General features: G+C 48.2%; 3 protein-coding genes across 7 annotated transcripts; all 3 read right to left on the bottom strand.

Annotated features, from left to right (window-relative positions):
- Nucleotides 1-47: 47 nt before the first annotated feature.
- Nucleotides 48-5,437, bottom strand: atxn7l2a (ataxin 7 like 2a). 4 transcript variants are annotated; one of them, XM_088389797.1, is made up of 11 exons: nucleotides 5,235-5,378; nucleotides 4,015-4,083; nucleotides 3,869-3,918; nucleotides 3,564-3,754; nucleotides 3,157-3,482; nucleotides 2,941-3,023; nucleotides 2,483-2,697; nucleotides 2,052-2,217; nucleotides 1,806-1,927; nucleotides 410-1,343; nucleotides 48-301 (listed from the first exon to the last, which is right to left on the bottom strand). In XM_088389797.1, exons 1-11 carry the CDS (start codon nucleotides 5,362-5,364, stop codon nucleotides 284-286), a joined length of 2,304 nt encoding a protein of 767 aa, XP_088245923.1. In that variant the 5' UTR covers nucleotides 5,365-5,378; the 3' UTR covers nucleotides 48-283. The 4 variants fall into 4 exon arrangements, with proteins under 4 accessions (XP_088245923.1, XP_088245924.1, XP_088245921.1 ...); XM_088389798.1 differs by lacking the exon at nucleotides 5,235-5,378 and adding an exon at nucleotides 5,387-5,437 and having other exon boundaries at nucleotides 3,564-3,918; XM_088389795.1 differs by having other exon boundaries at nucleotides 3,564-3,918.
- A 582-nt stretch (nucleotides 5,438-6,019) lies between these two features.
- stk35l (serine/threonine kinase 35, like) lies at nucleotides 6,020-9,290 on the bottom strand. The gene is made up of 3 exons (XM_088389799.1): nucleotides 8,626-9,290; nucleotides 7,463-8,199; nucleotides 6,020-7,344 (listed from the first exon to the last, which is right to left on the bottom strand). The coding sequence occupies exons 1-2, from the start codon at nucleotides 9,110-9,112 to the stop codon at nucleotides 7,478-7,480; spliced, it is 1,209 nt and encodes a 402-aa protein (XP_088245925.1). The 5' UTR covers nucleotides 9,113-9,290; the 3' UTR covers nucleotides 6,020-7,344; nucleotides 7,463-7,477.
- A 128-nt stretch (nucleotides 9,291-9,418) lies between these two features.
- On the bottom strand, nucleotides 9,419-12,627 carry arfrp1 (ARF related protein 1). Of its 2 annotated transcripts, none has more exons than XM_088389800.1 (7): nucleotides 12,292-12,618; nucleotides 11,398-11,485; nucleotides 11,235-11,317; nucleotides 10,925-11,006; nucleotides 10,664-10,734; nucleotides 10,314-10,414; nucleotides 9,419-10,241 (listed from the first exon to the last, which is right to left on the bottom strand). In XM_088389800.1, exons 1-7 carry the CDS (start codon nucleotides 12,382-12,384, stop codon nucleotides 10,154-10,156), a joined length of 606 nt encoding a protein of 201 aa, XP_088245926.1. In that variant the 5' UTR covers nucleotides 12,385-12,618; the 3' UTR covers nucleotides 9,419-10,153. The 2 variants fall into 2 exon arrangements, with proteins under 2 accessions (XP_088245926.1, XP_088245928.1); XM_088389802.1 differs by having other exon boundaries at nucleotides 10,179-10,241; nucleotides 10,314-10,395; nucleotides 12,292-12,627.
- Nucleotides 12,628-12,700: the final 73 nt, after the last annotated feature.

Here is a 12,700-nt window from a genome sequence, read left to right as displayed (position 1 = left end):
ACATAACTGGTGCATTTCATTTGAAAAAATAGAAAAGCCAGAAAATGTAAGTATAAAGGAGATGTTTAATTTTTTTTTTTTTTTTTTTTAAGAAACCAACATATTTCATTTAGCAGCATAACTGGATGATTTTGAGGTATTTCAAGTCCATAGCCATCCATTCCAAATGTTCCTTTCAAACAGCACCATGAACACAGCGTGCACGTGCTCAGGCACAATCCAGCTGCCTGTCTGGGATCAAGTCGAGCTGGCTCCCTCTTGTGGCTCGTCAAGGCAGGCACAATTAATGGTGCACTTTTGGCTGCGGGAAGAGGGACGAGAAAAAACAACCAATTCGTCACCGACTGACCGACAGCCCGTTTCATAGCATGGCCGTGTTTGCCGTTACAGCCTGGGAGCGACAGCTCACCTTCTGTGTGGCCAGCTTCTTCTCCAAGCCACCAGCCAGGCCGGAGACCGGAGTCTTACTTTCCTTCCACGGGTAGAAGTTGGAGCGAGGAGAAGAGGAGGCGGGAGTGGACAAGGAGGAGGAGGAGGACGAGGAGGAGGAGGAAGGCGGCAGGCCCAGGCGCTGCGCTGAGGGCGACTGATCCTCCAGGCCCATCCCCTTGCGTTTTTTCATCAAACCCTGGTGCTCCGACGCCCGCCCGCCCCCTTGACCGAGCGGTCCCGAGTCCCCCACTGTATTCCGACAGTAGGAAGTTTTCATGGAGGAAGTCTCCGAATGAGTCCGTCTGTAGGTCCAGACTGTCTTGGCGGCTGCTGAGTGCGACTCTGCCGGAGAGGGCTGGAGGCGGCCTTTGCTCCCGGGCGACGACAGCGTACCGTTGGTCTGTCCGTGGAGAAGAGGTGAGAGAATAGGGGCTTTGGAGGAGGACGGGGGGGCGGCGGCGGCAACGGGAGAAGAGGCCATGGAGGGCGGGCGGCCCCGATCCTGGAGGCTAACGCAGTTCCTGTTGGGGCCCGAATGCTCCCCTTCCTGCGATGGGGCTTTTCTTTTGCGGACGGTGGCGGCGGCCACGGCGTCCTCTCGCAGCTTGGTCATCTGCTTGCTAGGACGCCCGACCGGATTCTTGGGCCGCCCCGGACCGGCGTGATGCGCAGCCACCACGGCATGACCCGGAGACGCCGGCGGGTGAGCGCCACCCCCGCAACTCGCAGAGTTCTCGGACGTCGGGCGTCTTCCCAGCAGACGACTGAACGACGAGGAGCTTTTGAGGGGGGACTTGGTATGAGCGGCTGATCGGACTTTACAATGCAAGAGCGAGGAAGTGGGAGACGACGAGGGGCCAAGCTTGGGCGAGGGGGTCGGACACGGATGGCTGCTGGCTTGAGGTATTTTCCTGGAATCCCAAAAATACAAACGGGCCTTGAATCAATTTCTCAGTGTCCAAATTGCCTGATTACCTGGGGTTGATCTAAAATGTGGGTTTTTTCCTAAAGAAATGTTGTTGTTTTTGTTGACGTTGTTTTAATACACATTGAATGAGAGGAGATACTTGATTGGCCAGCAAACTTACCTTACTTGGAAACGTATTGTCAAAAGGAAAATGAGGGAACAGAAACGGTGGCCATTATCAAAGCATTATCTTGACTGCGCCAAAGGTGCCATACCAACTTGATGCTGTCAATAATGCAAAGTACTGAGAGCAGCATACTGGCGTACAGACAGACGGCCAACATTTGCGTCCTCTCGTTCATCGGACGACAAATCGTCATTTGGTTGAAAGATTTCAATTTGTCAACAATTTGACATTTTCGAAACAATCGATTGAAATATGAAAAACAGAAAAGAGTGGACTTACTTCCAAAGATGGGCGCTGATGTGCTGCTCGAGCATGCTACTAAAAGCTGACCTCAAGTGGTGAAGCCGTCTATCAAATGTGTAGATGCCGTGGCCCAAAACAATGCTGCCAAACGAGCACATCTGGGAGAGAGCGGACACATTGTATTCCATATTGATTGATTGATTTTTTTCATCTCGACTGAATATCAACCTGCACAAACTTCTTTGTTTCTTTTCTCAATATTGTAAAGAGAGAAATGCTCACTGCTATTGGTCTTGGGTGCGTCGCAGAAGATGGCAAATCAACAGGGTCCTCTGTTCCTTCCGCCTCACTTTCGTCGCTGGAAATTGTTCCGTGGACAAGAGGGCTCCCCTCATCTTGCGCTTGGCCGTCATCCTCAGGGCTGCTCTCCCAAACAGCTGTGGAGCGACTGGAAAGACAAAGGCAACCGCTTCAGTGGGTACCACGTTTGAACAACGAAGAAAAGTCATCCGGGCGGGGATTCCAACAAGAACAAAAATCCAGCATTTGTACGTAAAAGGGCAACTCGGGTTGTGGACATAAGCGACAACAGATGTACGCATGTTCCTTCCTCACAATGCCGTGCCATCGAGGCTGCCGCTGCAAGCAGTCCTTATGCTAAATTGCCCAGTACCATTTTGGAGATGTACATAGCTTCCTTCAGCAGCGCTAACCTGAAAGCGGGGAGGCTGGCCAAAGGTCTCCGACAGGGTGGAGCCCCCCCATCTTGTTCTCCGGGTGCCTCGGGGCTAGGGGAGCGTCCGCAGGAGGAACCTCCCTCGGCTGATTGTGCGCCCTTGTCGCGAACCTTTGTCTTGAGTTCAGCCACTAACTGGTCAAAATTCTTACTGCGACCCGGCACCTTCCTACGCTGATGGATGGAATGGATCTGAAGAATAGGACACATTGAGTCAGCTCCTTTTCAACATCGGCCTCAAAAAATTCATAACGGTCGGTCGGTCGGTCGGCAGCCCAAATACACCTTTTAAGTTCAAACGTCTCAACACTTGCTGGGACAAATGTACACAAAATGTATGCGTTGATCACCGTTATTTCACAAACAAGGGAGTTCGGGGTTGTCTAGCTCATAATCGGAAGGGAAAAAGTCCAAATGTGAATGTTTGGAGCTTACATTGCATGTCAGAAGGCGAGTGCAGACTTTTTTTCGGTCAGGATCAAGGACACCGCAGTGTTTGTCCAAGTCACACTCTCTTTCTAGAAGCACAGAGAAGCATTGGCACTCAAAGCAACTTGGAACACATTTCATTGTTACATTGACAATCACAAAGTCCAAGATGAGCATGGAGCTTCCAAAAGCTATCTTCCTTACATGAAGGCCAGCACTTACTGGAGGCCACTTTGTTGTATGGCCTGGGAATACGGTGGTGGCTTGCTGGAGAAGAATCCTTTCTTTGGGAGGGTGAAGGCCTACCAGGCGGGGTGCCTCCGTACGGCCACGGGGGGTCTCTGATGGATGAAGGTGGCGAGCTAATCGGAGAGTCCAGAGGCGGCGGCTGCTTGAACACTGATGAATCTGTGTGGCTGCTGCAGTTGCTGCTGCTGCTGCTGCTGCTGCTGCTGCTGCTGCTGCAGCTGCTGCTGCTGCTGCTGCTGCAGCTGCTGCTGCTACAACTACTACTACAGTTGTGGGAGGATTTTTCCAGTGGGGAATGTCTGTTGATAACAGATAAGCCATCATTACAATATTCCTCCATAGGCACCACAGAAATCCCAAAACATTCCATTTGTGATTACCTGGCTCCATCCTTTGTGTTTTTGGCAGGTCTGTGCTGAGGTGGCGTGGGAGGGGCTTGTAGGGCTGCTCTTACTGATCCGCCGCTGCCGCCACCGCCACCGCCTTGGCCTCCTCGACCATCCCACGCTGAAGCGGGAATGGAATTGGTCCCCTGAGAAGGAGGATGGCCGTGATGGGGCCTCTGCTGGGACTGAGGGGTCGGAGAACGTATTCGGGCGTAAAGTTTGGCCAGAGGACCGTGTCGCCTCTCGCAGTGCTTCTCAAACGCTTGTGGTTTCACTACTTGAGCACAGTGGCTACACACCACAAGGTAGAAGTCGTCGTAGCCGGGGTACAGGCCGAAGATCGACATGTCTGTGAGAAGAACAAAAATGGCCTTCCGTTTCACTCTTCAAAGAACAACTACAAACTCATCTTAAAGTTTTTCAAAAGAACTTATGCAAGACTTACCCTCCTTGCTGAGTGACATTGCCTCTGCAGCCTTTTTGCCATTTTTACTGCAGTCATCCACATCAGCCCCTAAAAAAAACAGAAGAATATTTTCAATATGCTCCATCACCATATGAAGTTGTACAGTCAATTACTGCAAAGCAAGTTCTACTTGAAAGGAGAAATATGTATGCACAAAAACGTGACATTAAACTAAGTTGAGCAAACGGGTGCACAGGTCACTGAATGAAATGTGTCTCATACAAAACAAGAATATGAATGTGTGTAGCCAGGCTCTATTGGTGAGTTGTAAGCAGAGTTGCAACTGGATGGATGGATGGATGGATGGATGGATGGATGGATGGATGGATGGATGGATGGATGGATGGATGGATGGATGGATGGACGGACGGACGGACGGATGGATGGATGGATGGATGCCAAACAATGGGTGAGCGCAAAATACTGGAAGCTGGCAAGGGCCAACTATTTTGGAAAAGAACTGTCCTCGGGTGCGCAAACATGGCCAACGTCAGTACATTGGACGTGGACATGTCTCACGAAAGAAATCGGGGTGAAGTACCGGAATAAGACGGAAAGTGGCGTTTGATATACAGTAGCAAAGGCTGGCTGGGCCAGCATTTGCATGGTGGCAGCAGCATCAGACTCCTCCTCTATCACCCGGGTGGTCGGTGTGTACGCTCAGGATCATCCAGCCTCGAGCTGGCATGCTAACGCTAAGCAAGTCAACCATTTGGATGTCTCGCTTATTAGCAAGCTAGCCTAGCTTTTGCCGGAAAGAAGTTGCAGGCAGGCGGGCGGGCAGGCAGGCAGGCGAGCGGGCAGGCAGGCGAGCCGGCAGGCAGGCAGGCGAGCAGGCAGGCGGGCGGGCAGGCACAGCCATACTACTAGCTTCATCCTGCCCTGATGTCCCCGCTGCCCGGTTTGGTCTGATCAAGAGTGGCAACAGTCGACAAGCCCTAGTTGCATGAGCCCCAACAGCAGAATCCAAAGGACAATGGGCCATATTGGTTGGGCCGGTCATTTTTTCATGCCAACTCTTATGCAGATGGAGCCAGTGGAGGGAGAGCAACATGTTACCCATCCAGCGCTAGGACCCGGCAGGGTCTTTGTTTGGGTAACATGGCTAGCTCTGCCCTACGTTTTGACGAAAATAAACCCTGGCTTTTGGGTGAAACGGATTTATAACAGCCAGTCGTGGCGTCATTATGCTCTCTTACCATGAGGTGCTGTCACCCCGGCCCACTCGGTCCAAGCAGTCCAGCTTTGACCCACGAAATCATCGAGGCTAGGCACCCGCCGATCAAGAGCAGCCATTACTTTCACTGCGCGTTCACGCACCGCCATCATCAGTGCGCGGCAAACTACTTACGTCATAAGTCGCGCTCTCGTCTCGTCCCGTCTCCTCTCGTCTCGACCTGACTCGACTGACTGACTGACTGACTGACTGACTGGCCTGGAACTTGTCGTGGGTGAACGCGTTCAAGAAGACGGAGAACAACCAACCACAGGGACAGCGTCAATGTGTGGACATGTTCCAATGATTCCAACTTTATACGGATTTTAGAAAGACAACTACTACATGACTTTAAGTTCCCGGAATGGTTCTTGTCCTGAGTTGATAAGGCACGCGTAAACTGCTCTCACTCTTTTGTGTATTCTAAATCAGTTTGACATCATTTATTCATCTTAATGATAGTCAAGCAAACTTACTCTCACGATGAGTATTGTAAATGATAATAGACGTCAGTTAATTTGGAAACGACAACGCGTCTATTTTTTCCCCCATTGTCTTGTGCCACCCAGTGGACACAAAGGGAAACGCAGATTGGCTCTCCACTCAGGATAGAAATGAACCAAGCAAGCGCGTTAGTCGTAAGTTAAGCACGATATTGCCTTTTTTTTTTTTTAAATAAAGGATGAAATGATTTTATCAAATATATTGCACAAAAATAATCTAACACATTGATTCCCAGGGTAAATAGAAAGCCAAAAACAAAGGACAAATGAGTAGTGGTACTTTATTTCCAAGCGTGATTGAAAGGAAGCAGTGGCATTCTCTGCACTCCAAGTGTGAGGCACAGAAAACAGAAGTTCGAAGAAAGGCTTCATGCAATCATCAGCACAAGGATGTTCACTTTTTGCCATGTGACCATTGCATAGTACATTCTAGCCCCCAAACATTTCTCATGTTGCCGAGAATGGATCACCAACATTGCTTAGGCCATTACAATGCCCCAAGCGCTTTTTAAATAATAATAATAAAGATAAGGGCAGAAAAGTGATCTTATCATCTCAATTCAAGAAAATCCTTGCTACCCTGCGTTTTTTTCCAAGTGGGAGATTCAAAGCGAAATAAGGCAAATGAAATAAAACACGTGAGAGGGTACAGGTCAATCAGAACCAAAAGGTTTGTTTGGACACATCGGGAAAGGGCAAAATGATTCCTAATCTCGTTTAAAGTTAGAGGCCTCGAGTGTACAAATTCCTGCAATGGCTGAGAACGACATTTGCTTTGCAAAACTGCCTTTTTGAACTGGTCGTGGAATGTCTTTGCTGGAAACAAACGAAAGGCTCAGCAAAAGAGACGAGGTAGTGCATTTGGACTCTTTGGTAAGGGTGGAAAAGAAAGGCTCACTCGACTTTTGCTGAAGGCAAAGCATTTAGAAGAATCAAACACATCGACATAACTGCTCTTGGAACACGAAGGGCGCTTGTGGGAAATATTATGAACAACAGTGCGTGCGTGGTGCCAGCTTCACAAAACAGCACAGCACGCCACATCTTCATCTACAAATGCAAACACAAAAACCGAGAGCATTCGTGTTCCTTGAAAAACAACACTCAAGAAAGGCCAAGCATTGACTTGAGCGAAGGCACTATGAGGTGTGCTGAGTGGAAAGCTGCTATCAGCTGTGCTTCAACACCGGTCTGTGCTTCAAGTGTCTAACTTGACACACATCTTGTACACAAACAAAGCCCTGAATAAAATGATGGATTTATTAAGCTGGCATGAGGCCGTCGTAGAAATGGAAGTTTTGACCGACAGCAGTAAGATTAAATATGGGGAGTGGGGGGCAGCGTTACATGAAGATTAGAATCTGCAAATTGCACAAAAATAATTGGCCATTTTCTTTTGTACCATGACAGCGGAGGTGTTTGTTCCCCGGAGATTTAAGGTTCCTTCTTTTATTAGGACAATCAAAAAAGCTCATTCGGGGATTAGTTATTGATGTTAAGATCACAAGTGGCTTTCCTCCTTCAACTTCACATTGGTCACATACAACAGGGACATTTCAGTGAAGTAGCAGCTCCAGCCAGGTGTACTGTCTGCAGACACACAAGAACATTTTGGTTTGGATTAAATCATGGTTGCTGAGGCGTCTTTTTCTTTCTTTTTTTCTTCTTCTTCTGAAATGCTACGTCGGAGAGACGTCAAGAGCTTTACCTGCAAAATGATTCATCACGTAGGACACGCAAGCTGGTCCATTCTGGTCTGGAGCTGGAAAGCGTCGGGCCGGTCCTGAGGGTTAACGGCCAGCATGTCCAACAGTAGCTTCCGCACGCCGTCAGACATGCACGACCTGTGCTTCTGGGGGATATTGAGCACCATCTTTGGATTTCCTAACAGCGCCTCGCCCACGGGCACAATGTCGGCTCCTCGTCTCACGTACGTTCCCAGGAGCTCTCGCTTGGACTCGGCGTCGATAAAAGTAATTCTTTCCAACATGGCCCAAATGATGATGCCCAGAGCAAAGATGTCAGCCTTGGCCGTGTAGTGGCCCTCCCACACTTCGGGGGCCATGTAGAAGTCCGAGCCGCACGCCGACGACAACCAAAACTTGTTGACGTTGACGACGCTCTTGCTTTTGTCCTCAACTTCTTTGCTCTCCTTGCTATTGGCCAAACCGGCGCAAACCTTGCTCAGGCCAAAATCGGCAACCTTGAGGACAGGGGTCCCCGACCGCTCCGAGATGAGGATGTTGTCCGGTTTCAGGTCTCTGTGTACGATCTTGTTCTCGTGTAAGAAAGCCACAGCGCTGGTGAGCTGTAACATGAAGCTGTTGTTGGTTTGCGAGTCGGGGCGTCGAGACAGAATGAACTGGTTGAGGTCACCTCCTTCGCAGAACTCCATGACGAACCACAAGTAACATGGCTCCTCTGGAGGCGTCAGCACTCGTTCACCTGCGACGTACACAACACATCACATCGTAGTGCATTGTTGTTCGACCACGTACTGGTCTATGCGACTGCGCAAAAATGGCGATTCATCATTGAACGTTTTGGAACAAGTCAAGTCTTTCCCTAGTGATGAATTACAAGTAAGTGACGATTGGCTCAACACTACTACTCTCGATACGGCTGGCGTGTGTCATGAAAACACAGAGTGGCCCTTCCCCCAGTAAAGCCAGCCGTGTCATGGCGGCGGCGGCGACACCACGGCACGTTACGTTACGTTACGTTACGCTCCCAGAAAGAAGATGCAGCGTCCGTCGCTCAAGCTGACTGGACTTGACAGCACGAGCTCGCACTGTCCCTCCCCTTCAAGGGGTGGGTGGGTCACTTGGCACAGCCAGCCAGCCATTGGGAAAGAAAAACGACGATTTGTACCTTTGAGAGACGTTTCCACAAGCCGCAGATACTGTTTGGACCGTTTGTTGCCGTGGCTCATCTTTTGGGCCATTCCGTTTCTTTGCAGAACACACTCTTCTAATTGCACAACATTTTGGTGGCGTTTCTCCAAACTTGTTAGCGCCCAGAACTCCTGGAGGGCGAGTTCGACGTTTTCCGGTGCGTCGCACCGGAGCTTCTTGACGGCGACCCTCGCACCAGACCTACGGGCCACCGCTTCGTACACGACACCATATGTACCCCTGCCGATCTCACGGAGCAGGCTGTAGCGCGGGGCCATGACCTTCCTATCCAAGCCGTCTTGCTTCAAGAAGCCGATATCATCCGCCATCTCATGATCCTCTCCTGCGTTGGCCTCGCTCAGGCATCGGAGCACGGCGGACTCGTCAGCTCCTTCTGCTGTTAGCTTGTTGCTGGCTCGCGAGCTCCTCGTGCGTCTCCGCCAGTTGTCGCCAAGTGCGCTCATCGTGGATCCAATGATTCAAACTTAACAAAGGAATGTGTCCGCATGCTTTCGCCGGCAACGCAGCAGTATTAATGCCACGACTTATTCGTATTCTGAACGGCCGTGACATGAAAGAAACGAGATGTGTCGCACAGTGGACAGGAAATGCTAGTCAAGGCATCGCGATATGTGGGCATACACTTCCGCGCCTATCAAAATAAAAGCCCGCTGTTTGAGGTCAGCTGACGGACGCGTACTTCCAAATTCTAAGCCATATCGCCGTCACTTTTTATTCAATGATGTAAATCTACTAGATTTACTCGAGAGTACCTTCACCACACATTTTAGTTTATTTTTCACAGAGGTAATACATTCTCTTTCATAACTATGCATTCATCTTCTGAAAAACACTTCTTCAATCGATACTTGAATATGTAAGTATTTATTTTTCCATTGTTGTGGTATTCAATTAGAAGTAGAGATGTTGTGGGTATCCAAGTTAAAACTTAATGACACATTTGGATATGCACGCGGTTCATATCAAAATAAAGCCGCCACTGTGAGGTCGCTTCCGGTGGAGTCTCGACTATGGCGGGACGGGATATGCGCGCGGTTCATTTCAAAATAAAAGCCTTCCTGGCTGCAGACCTCCACTGTGAGGTCGCTTGCGCGATTTCATTGCTGGCATTGAACTATCATTAAACGTTATCCAATGGGGAATGTTGACGCTTACAAAAGTCATATGAAGTTGACAATCTTTACAAATGGGAGGAAAGATAACCGTTTCATATCAGTGAGAGACACTCTTGTCTGTCATTCCGAAACCAGAAAAGAGTCTAGCTTTTTTTTTTTTGGGTCACTCACACACAAACATTCACACCGTCATATGTGGATATCGAACTCACGATGTCGGCACACAAGACACGCAAGTGTACCCCTACGCCATCAGCGACTCCCTGAAAAGACTCAAGTTGGTCACAGTCAGAGCAGACAGGGTGAAATTTCAGCTCTAATATTTGAGATGAAGAGTCCAAAATGAGAGGAAAGGCCTTTGATTCCCTTCTATGTGATGTCCTTCTGTCTGGGGGGCCTGTGAATGTTCCTGATCACACACTTCACCATCCATTCGATGCCTTCGTTGACTCCCTCCCTGCATCAGAGATGGAAATAGAATTGAGCTACCATCATGTTCTCAGTGGCATTACTCGAGTGGTCTACTCACCCTGACAAGGCAGTGCATGGTTGGACCAAACAATCTCGCTTGCCAATCTTGGGTGCACAGTCACTGAAGGCTGTTTTAATATCTGGTACGGACAAACAGTTCTGATGAAAGAGCAGACACAAAAGGTGAAGCAACCAAACTGTGTCGAGTGAATTGGGGAGGATTCTGGCAACCTCCACTCTACATTGGAATTGAAGCATTTGATTCTCACATTCCAACATTTTGCAAATAACCACAGGGAAGAAAATGGAGATGTATGAATGTTGGATGGATGGATGGATGGATGGATGGACGGACGGACGGACGGACGGATGGATGGATCCATATATCGGACTAGAACTCTACCGTACCAGTACGTCCTGTTTGTTGGCCAGAACAAGGAGCGGGACACCTTCCAACACATCGCTGCTTATCATTTTCTCTGCAATCAGGTGAAAAGGGAAGCATCACAATTCACAAAGAGACAAATACAATTCAATGCGTAAATGAGTGTAGTTCATTTGATTGCTGTGTCAATCTTAGGTTAGCTTAGCAATTAGCATAGCTTGGAACTAGCCAGAGAATGATTACTGCAAGTCCGCAACTCGACTCCAGTGTGTAGGGTGACTTACCAAAGGCTTCCTTTGATTCCGAAAGTCGTTCTTCATCAGTTGAGTCGATCACATAGATAACTCCGTGGGACTCTGCGTAGTACTAAATGGGAAAACAAACATTGTTCAATGGATAGGAATATCTCTCGCGCGCAACTCTTTGTTCTTTGAAGAAGAATGATGGATGGATGGATGCCACCCGAAGGAGTTGCAATTATTTCTAGCCCTAACATATGTTTTTTAAACACTCTGACCTGTCGAGATTTAATTAGCAGCAACTCTCTTTTGACATAGTAGACACAATTGGTTGTCATCGCGAGAAGCTACTTACTTTGTCCCAAAGAGACTGAAGTTCCTCCTGGCCTCCCAGATCCCAGAACATTAGACGTGCTTTGCCCACATCAATAGTTCCAACTGTAAAAGATTCAAATTGAGACCAAGAATGGAGCAGCAATTTTTGTATCAACATATACAAACATGGGACACACACTTACTGTTCAGTCCAACTGTACTTGTAATCTTGGACAAATTCATTCCCTTATAGTTCTTGCTGAACTTTGTTTTGGTTTGTTCCAAAAAGGTCTATAAACACACAGTTATCACACATAAGTTAAACAATGACATTCATTATATTTGATCATTACCATAAAACAACCAATTGTTCAGTGGATATGTAGCAAAACCATATTGTCCTTCCGACCGGGAGGTCGGTGGTTGGCTCCTCCGCCACTGTAACCGAGTGGAAGTGTCCTTGAGCAAAGCACTGAACTCTCACTGTTTGGGGTCAACAGGTCGCTCCAATGAAGGATGCGGAACTGTGAAGGATGATACTCCCACATGGGCTGTTTGAAGTACACACCTCTTAGAATTCCACTTCAATGTTTCAACTATTTAGAATGAATTTATTACGGTAAAAAAATATCTGCGTTTTCGCTCAATAGCTCCCAGGCCATGTGACCTATTGACCCCAAACTGTGCAGGACGATCGTCCCACATGGGACACACCTCTAACGGAGATACACCTCTAACGATTTCATTCCAATGCTTCAAATGTTTTGAAAACACCTAGCACACGTTTCTTTCTAGAGCGGCTGGCTTGACCACGACAAAATGAAAGACGGCTGGCTTGACCGCCGTCATGTATAGCACACATAAACAATATCAAATACATGATTAGACTGTCGACCGTTGACAAGGGCAAGCATAGATATGAGAGCGAAACCAGTTCCCTCGTTTATCGTCATATAAGGAAATCAAGAACACTGGATTGTAGGCCTCAACTTGACTCAGGTAACTTCCAAAGTTCTAATGACAAAATTCACATCCGTGAACAACCGAACGGCGATCCCAACAATGACAGCACCTCCTACAGATGAGGCTGAACATACCGTTTTCCCAGCGTTATCCAATCCAAGAATTAGAATGCAGTATTCATCCTTCTGAAACATGTATTTATAGAATCCAGACAACAAAGTATACATCGCGAGGAAAAAGGTCCAAATTGAACCGCAATACTGGTCAATGTGACTTTTAACTCAGTTCAGTCGACGGAAGATGATGATTTCATTTCATGCCAATGCGGTTCCATAGTTGACGAAAACAATTGAGTGTCTACGAATTACAAATCCGTAACCAAGAAGCGCAAACGTCGACGCCTGTTATTGCCCGCTGAAGCGACGGATGCGGACCACGATCACGTGTGAACACGTCATCAACGTTCGCCAAACAGTGTGGAGTCACATGCATTGTGGGAAATGAAGTCAACGTTATTGTTATCAACGGTCTACTCGTTGATGT

This window comes from Syngnathus floridae, chromosome 11, assembly GCF_059516105.1.
Source record: "Syngnathus floridae isolate MCC-2025c chromosome 11, RoL_Sflo_1.0, whole genome shotgun sequence".
Lineage (NCBI taxonomy): Eukaryota > Metazoa > Chordata > Actinopteri > Syngnathiformes > Syngnathidae > Syngnathus > Syngnathus floridae.
This window is presented reverse-complemented; position numbering and strand designations above follow the sequence as displayed.

Bases quoted from the DNA above. Each gene is read 5' to 3' on its own strand.
- arfrp1 (XM_088389800.1), bottom strand. From the start codon at position 12,384: ATGTATACTTTGTTGTCTGGATTCTATAAATACATGTTTCAGAAGGAT. The intron at 11,486-12,291 runs GTATGTTCAGCC...GTGTGTTTATAG, and splicing joins TGGATAACGCTGGGAAAACG to ACCTTTTTGGAACAAACCAA. The intron at 10,242-10,313 runs GTGAGTAGACCA...TCTCTGATGCAG, and splicing joins CCATGCACTGCCTTGTCAGG to GGAGGGAGTCAACGAAGGCA.
- stk35l (XM_088389799.1), bottom strand. From the start codon at position 9,112: ATGAGCGCACTTGGCGACAACTGGCGGAGACGCACGAGGAGCTCGCGA. The intron at 8,200-8,625 runs GTACAAATCGTC...TGTACGTCGCAG, and splicing joins TGTGGAAACGTCTCTCAAAG to GTGAACGAGTGCTGACGCCT.
- atxn7l2a (XM_088389795.1), bottom strand. From the start codon at position 5,364: ATGATGGCGGTGCGTGAACGCGCAGTGAAAGTAATGGCTGCTCTTGAT. The intron at 3,483-3,563 runs GTAATCACAAAT...TGTTATCAACAG, and splicing joins AACACAAAGGATGGAGCCAG to ACATTCCCCACTGGAAAAAT. The intron at 2,698-2,940 runs GTAAGCTCCAAA...CCTATTCTTCAG, and splicing joins CTCGCCTTCTGACATGCAAT to ATCCATTCCATCCATCAGCG.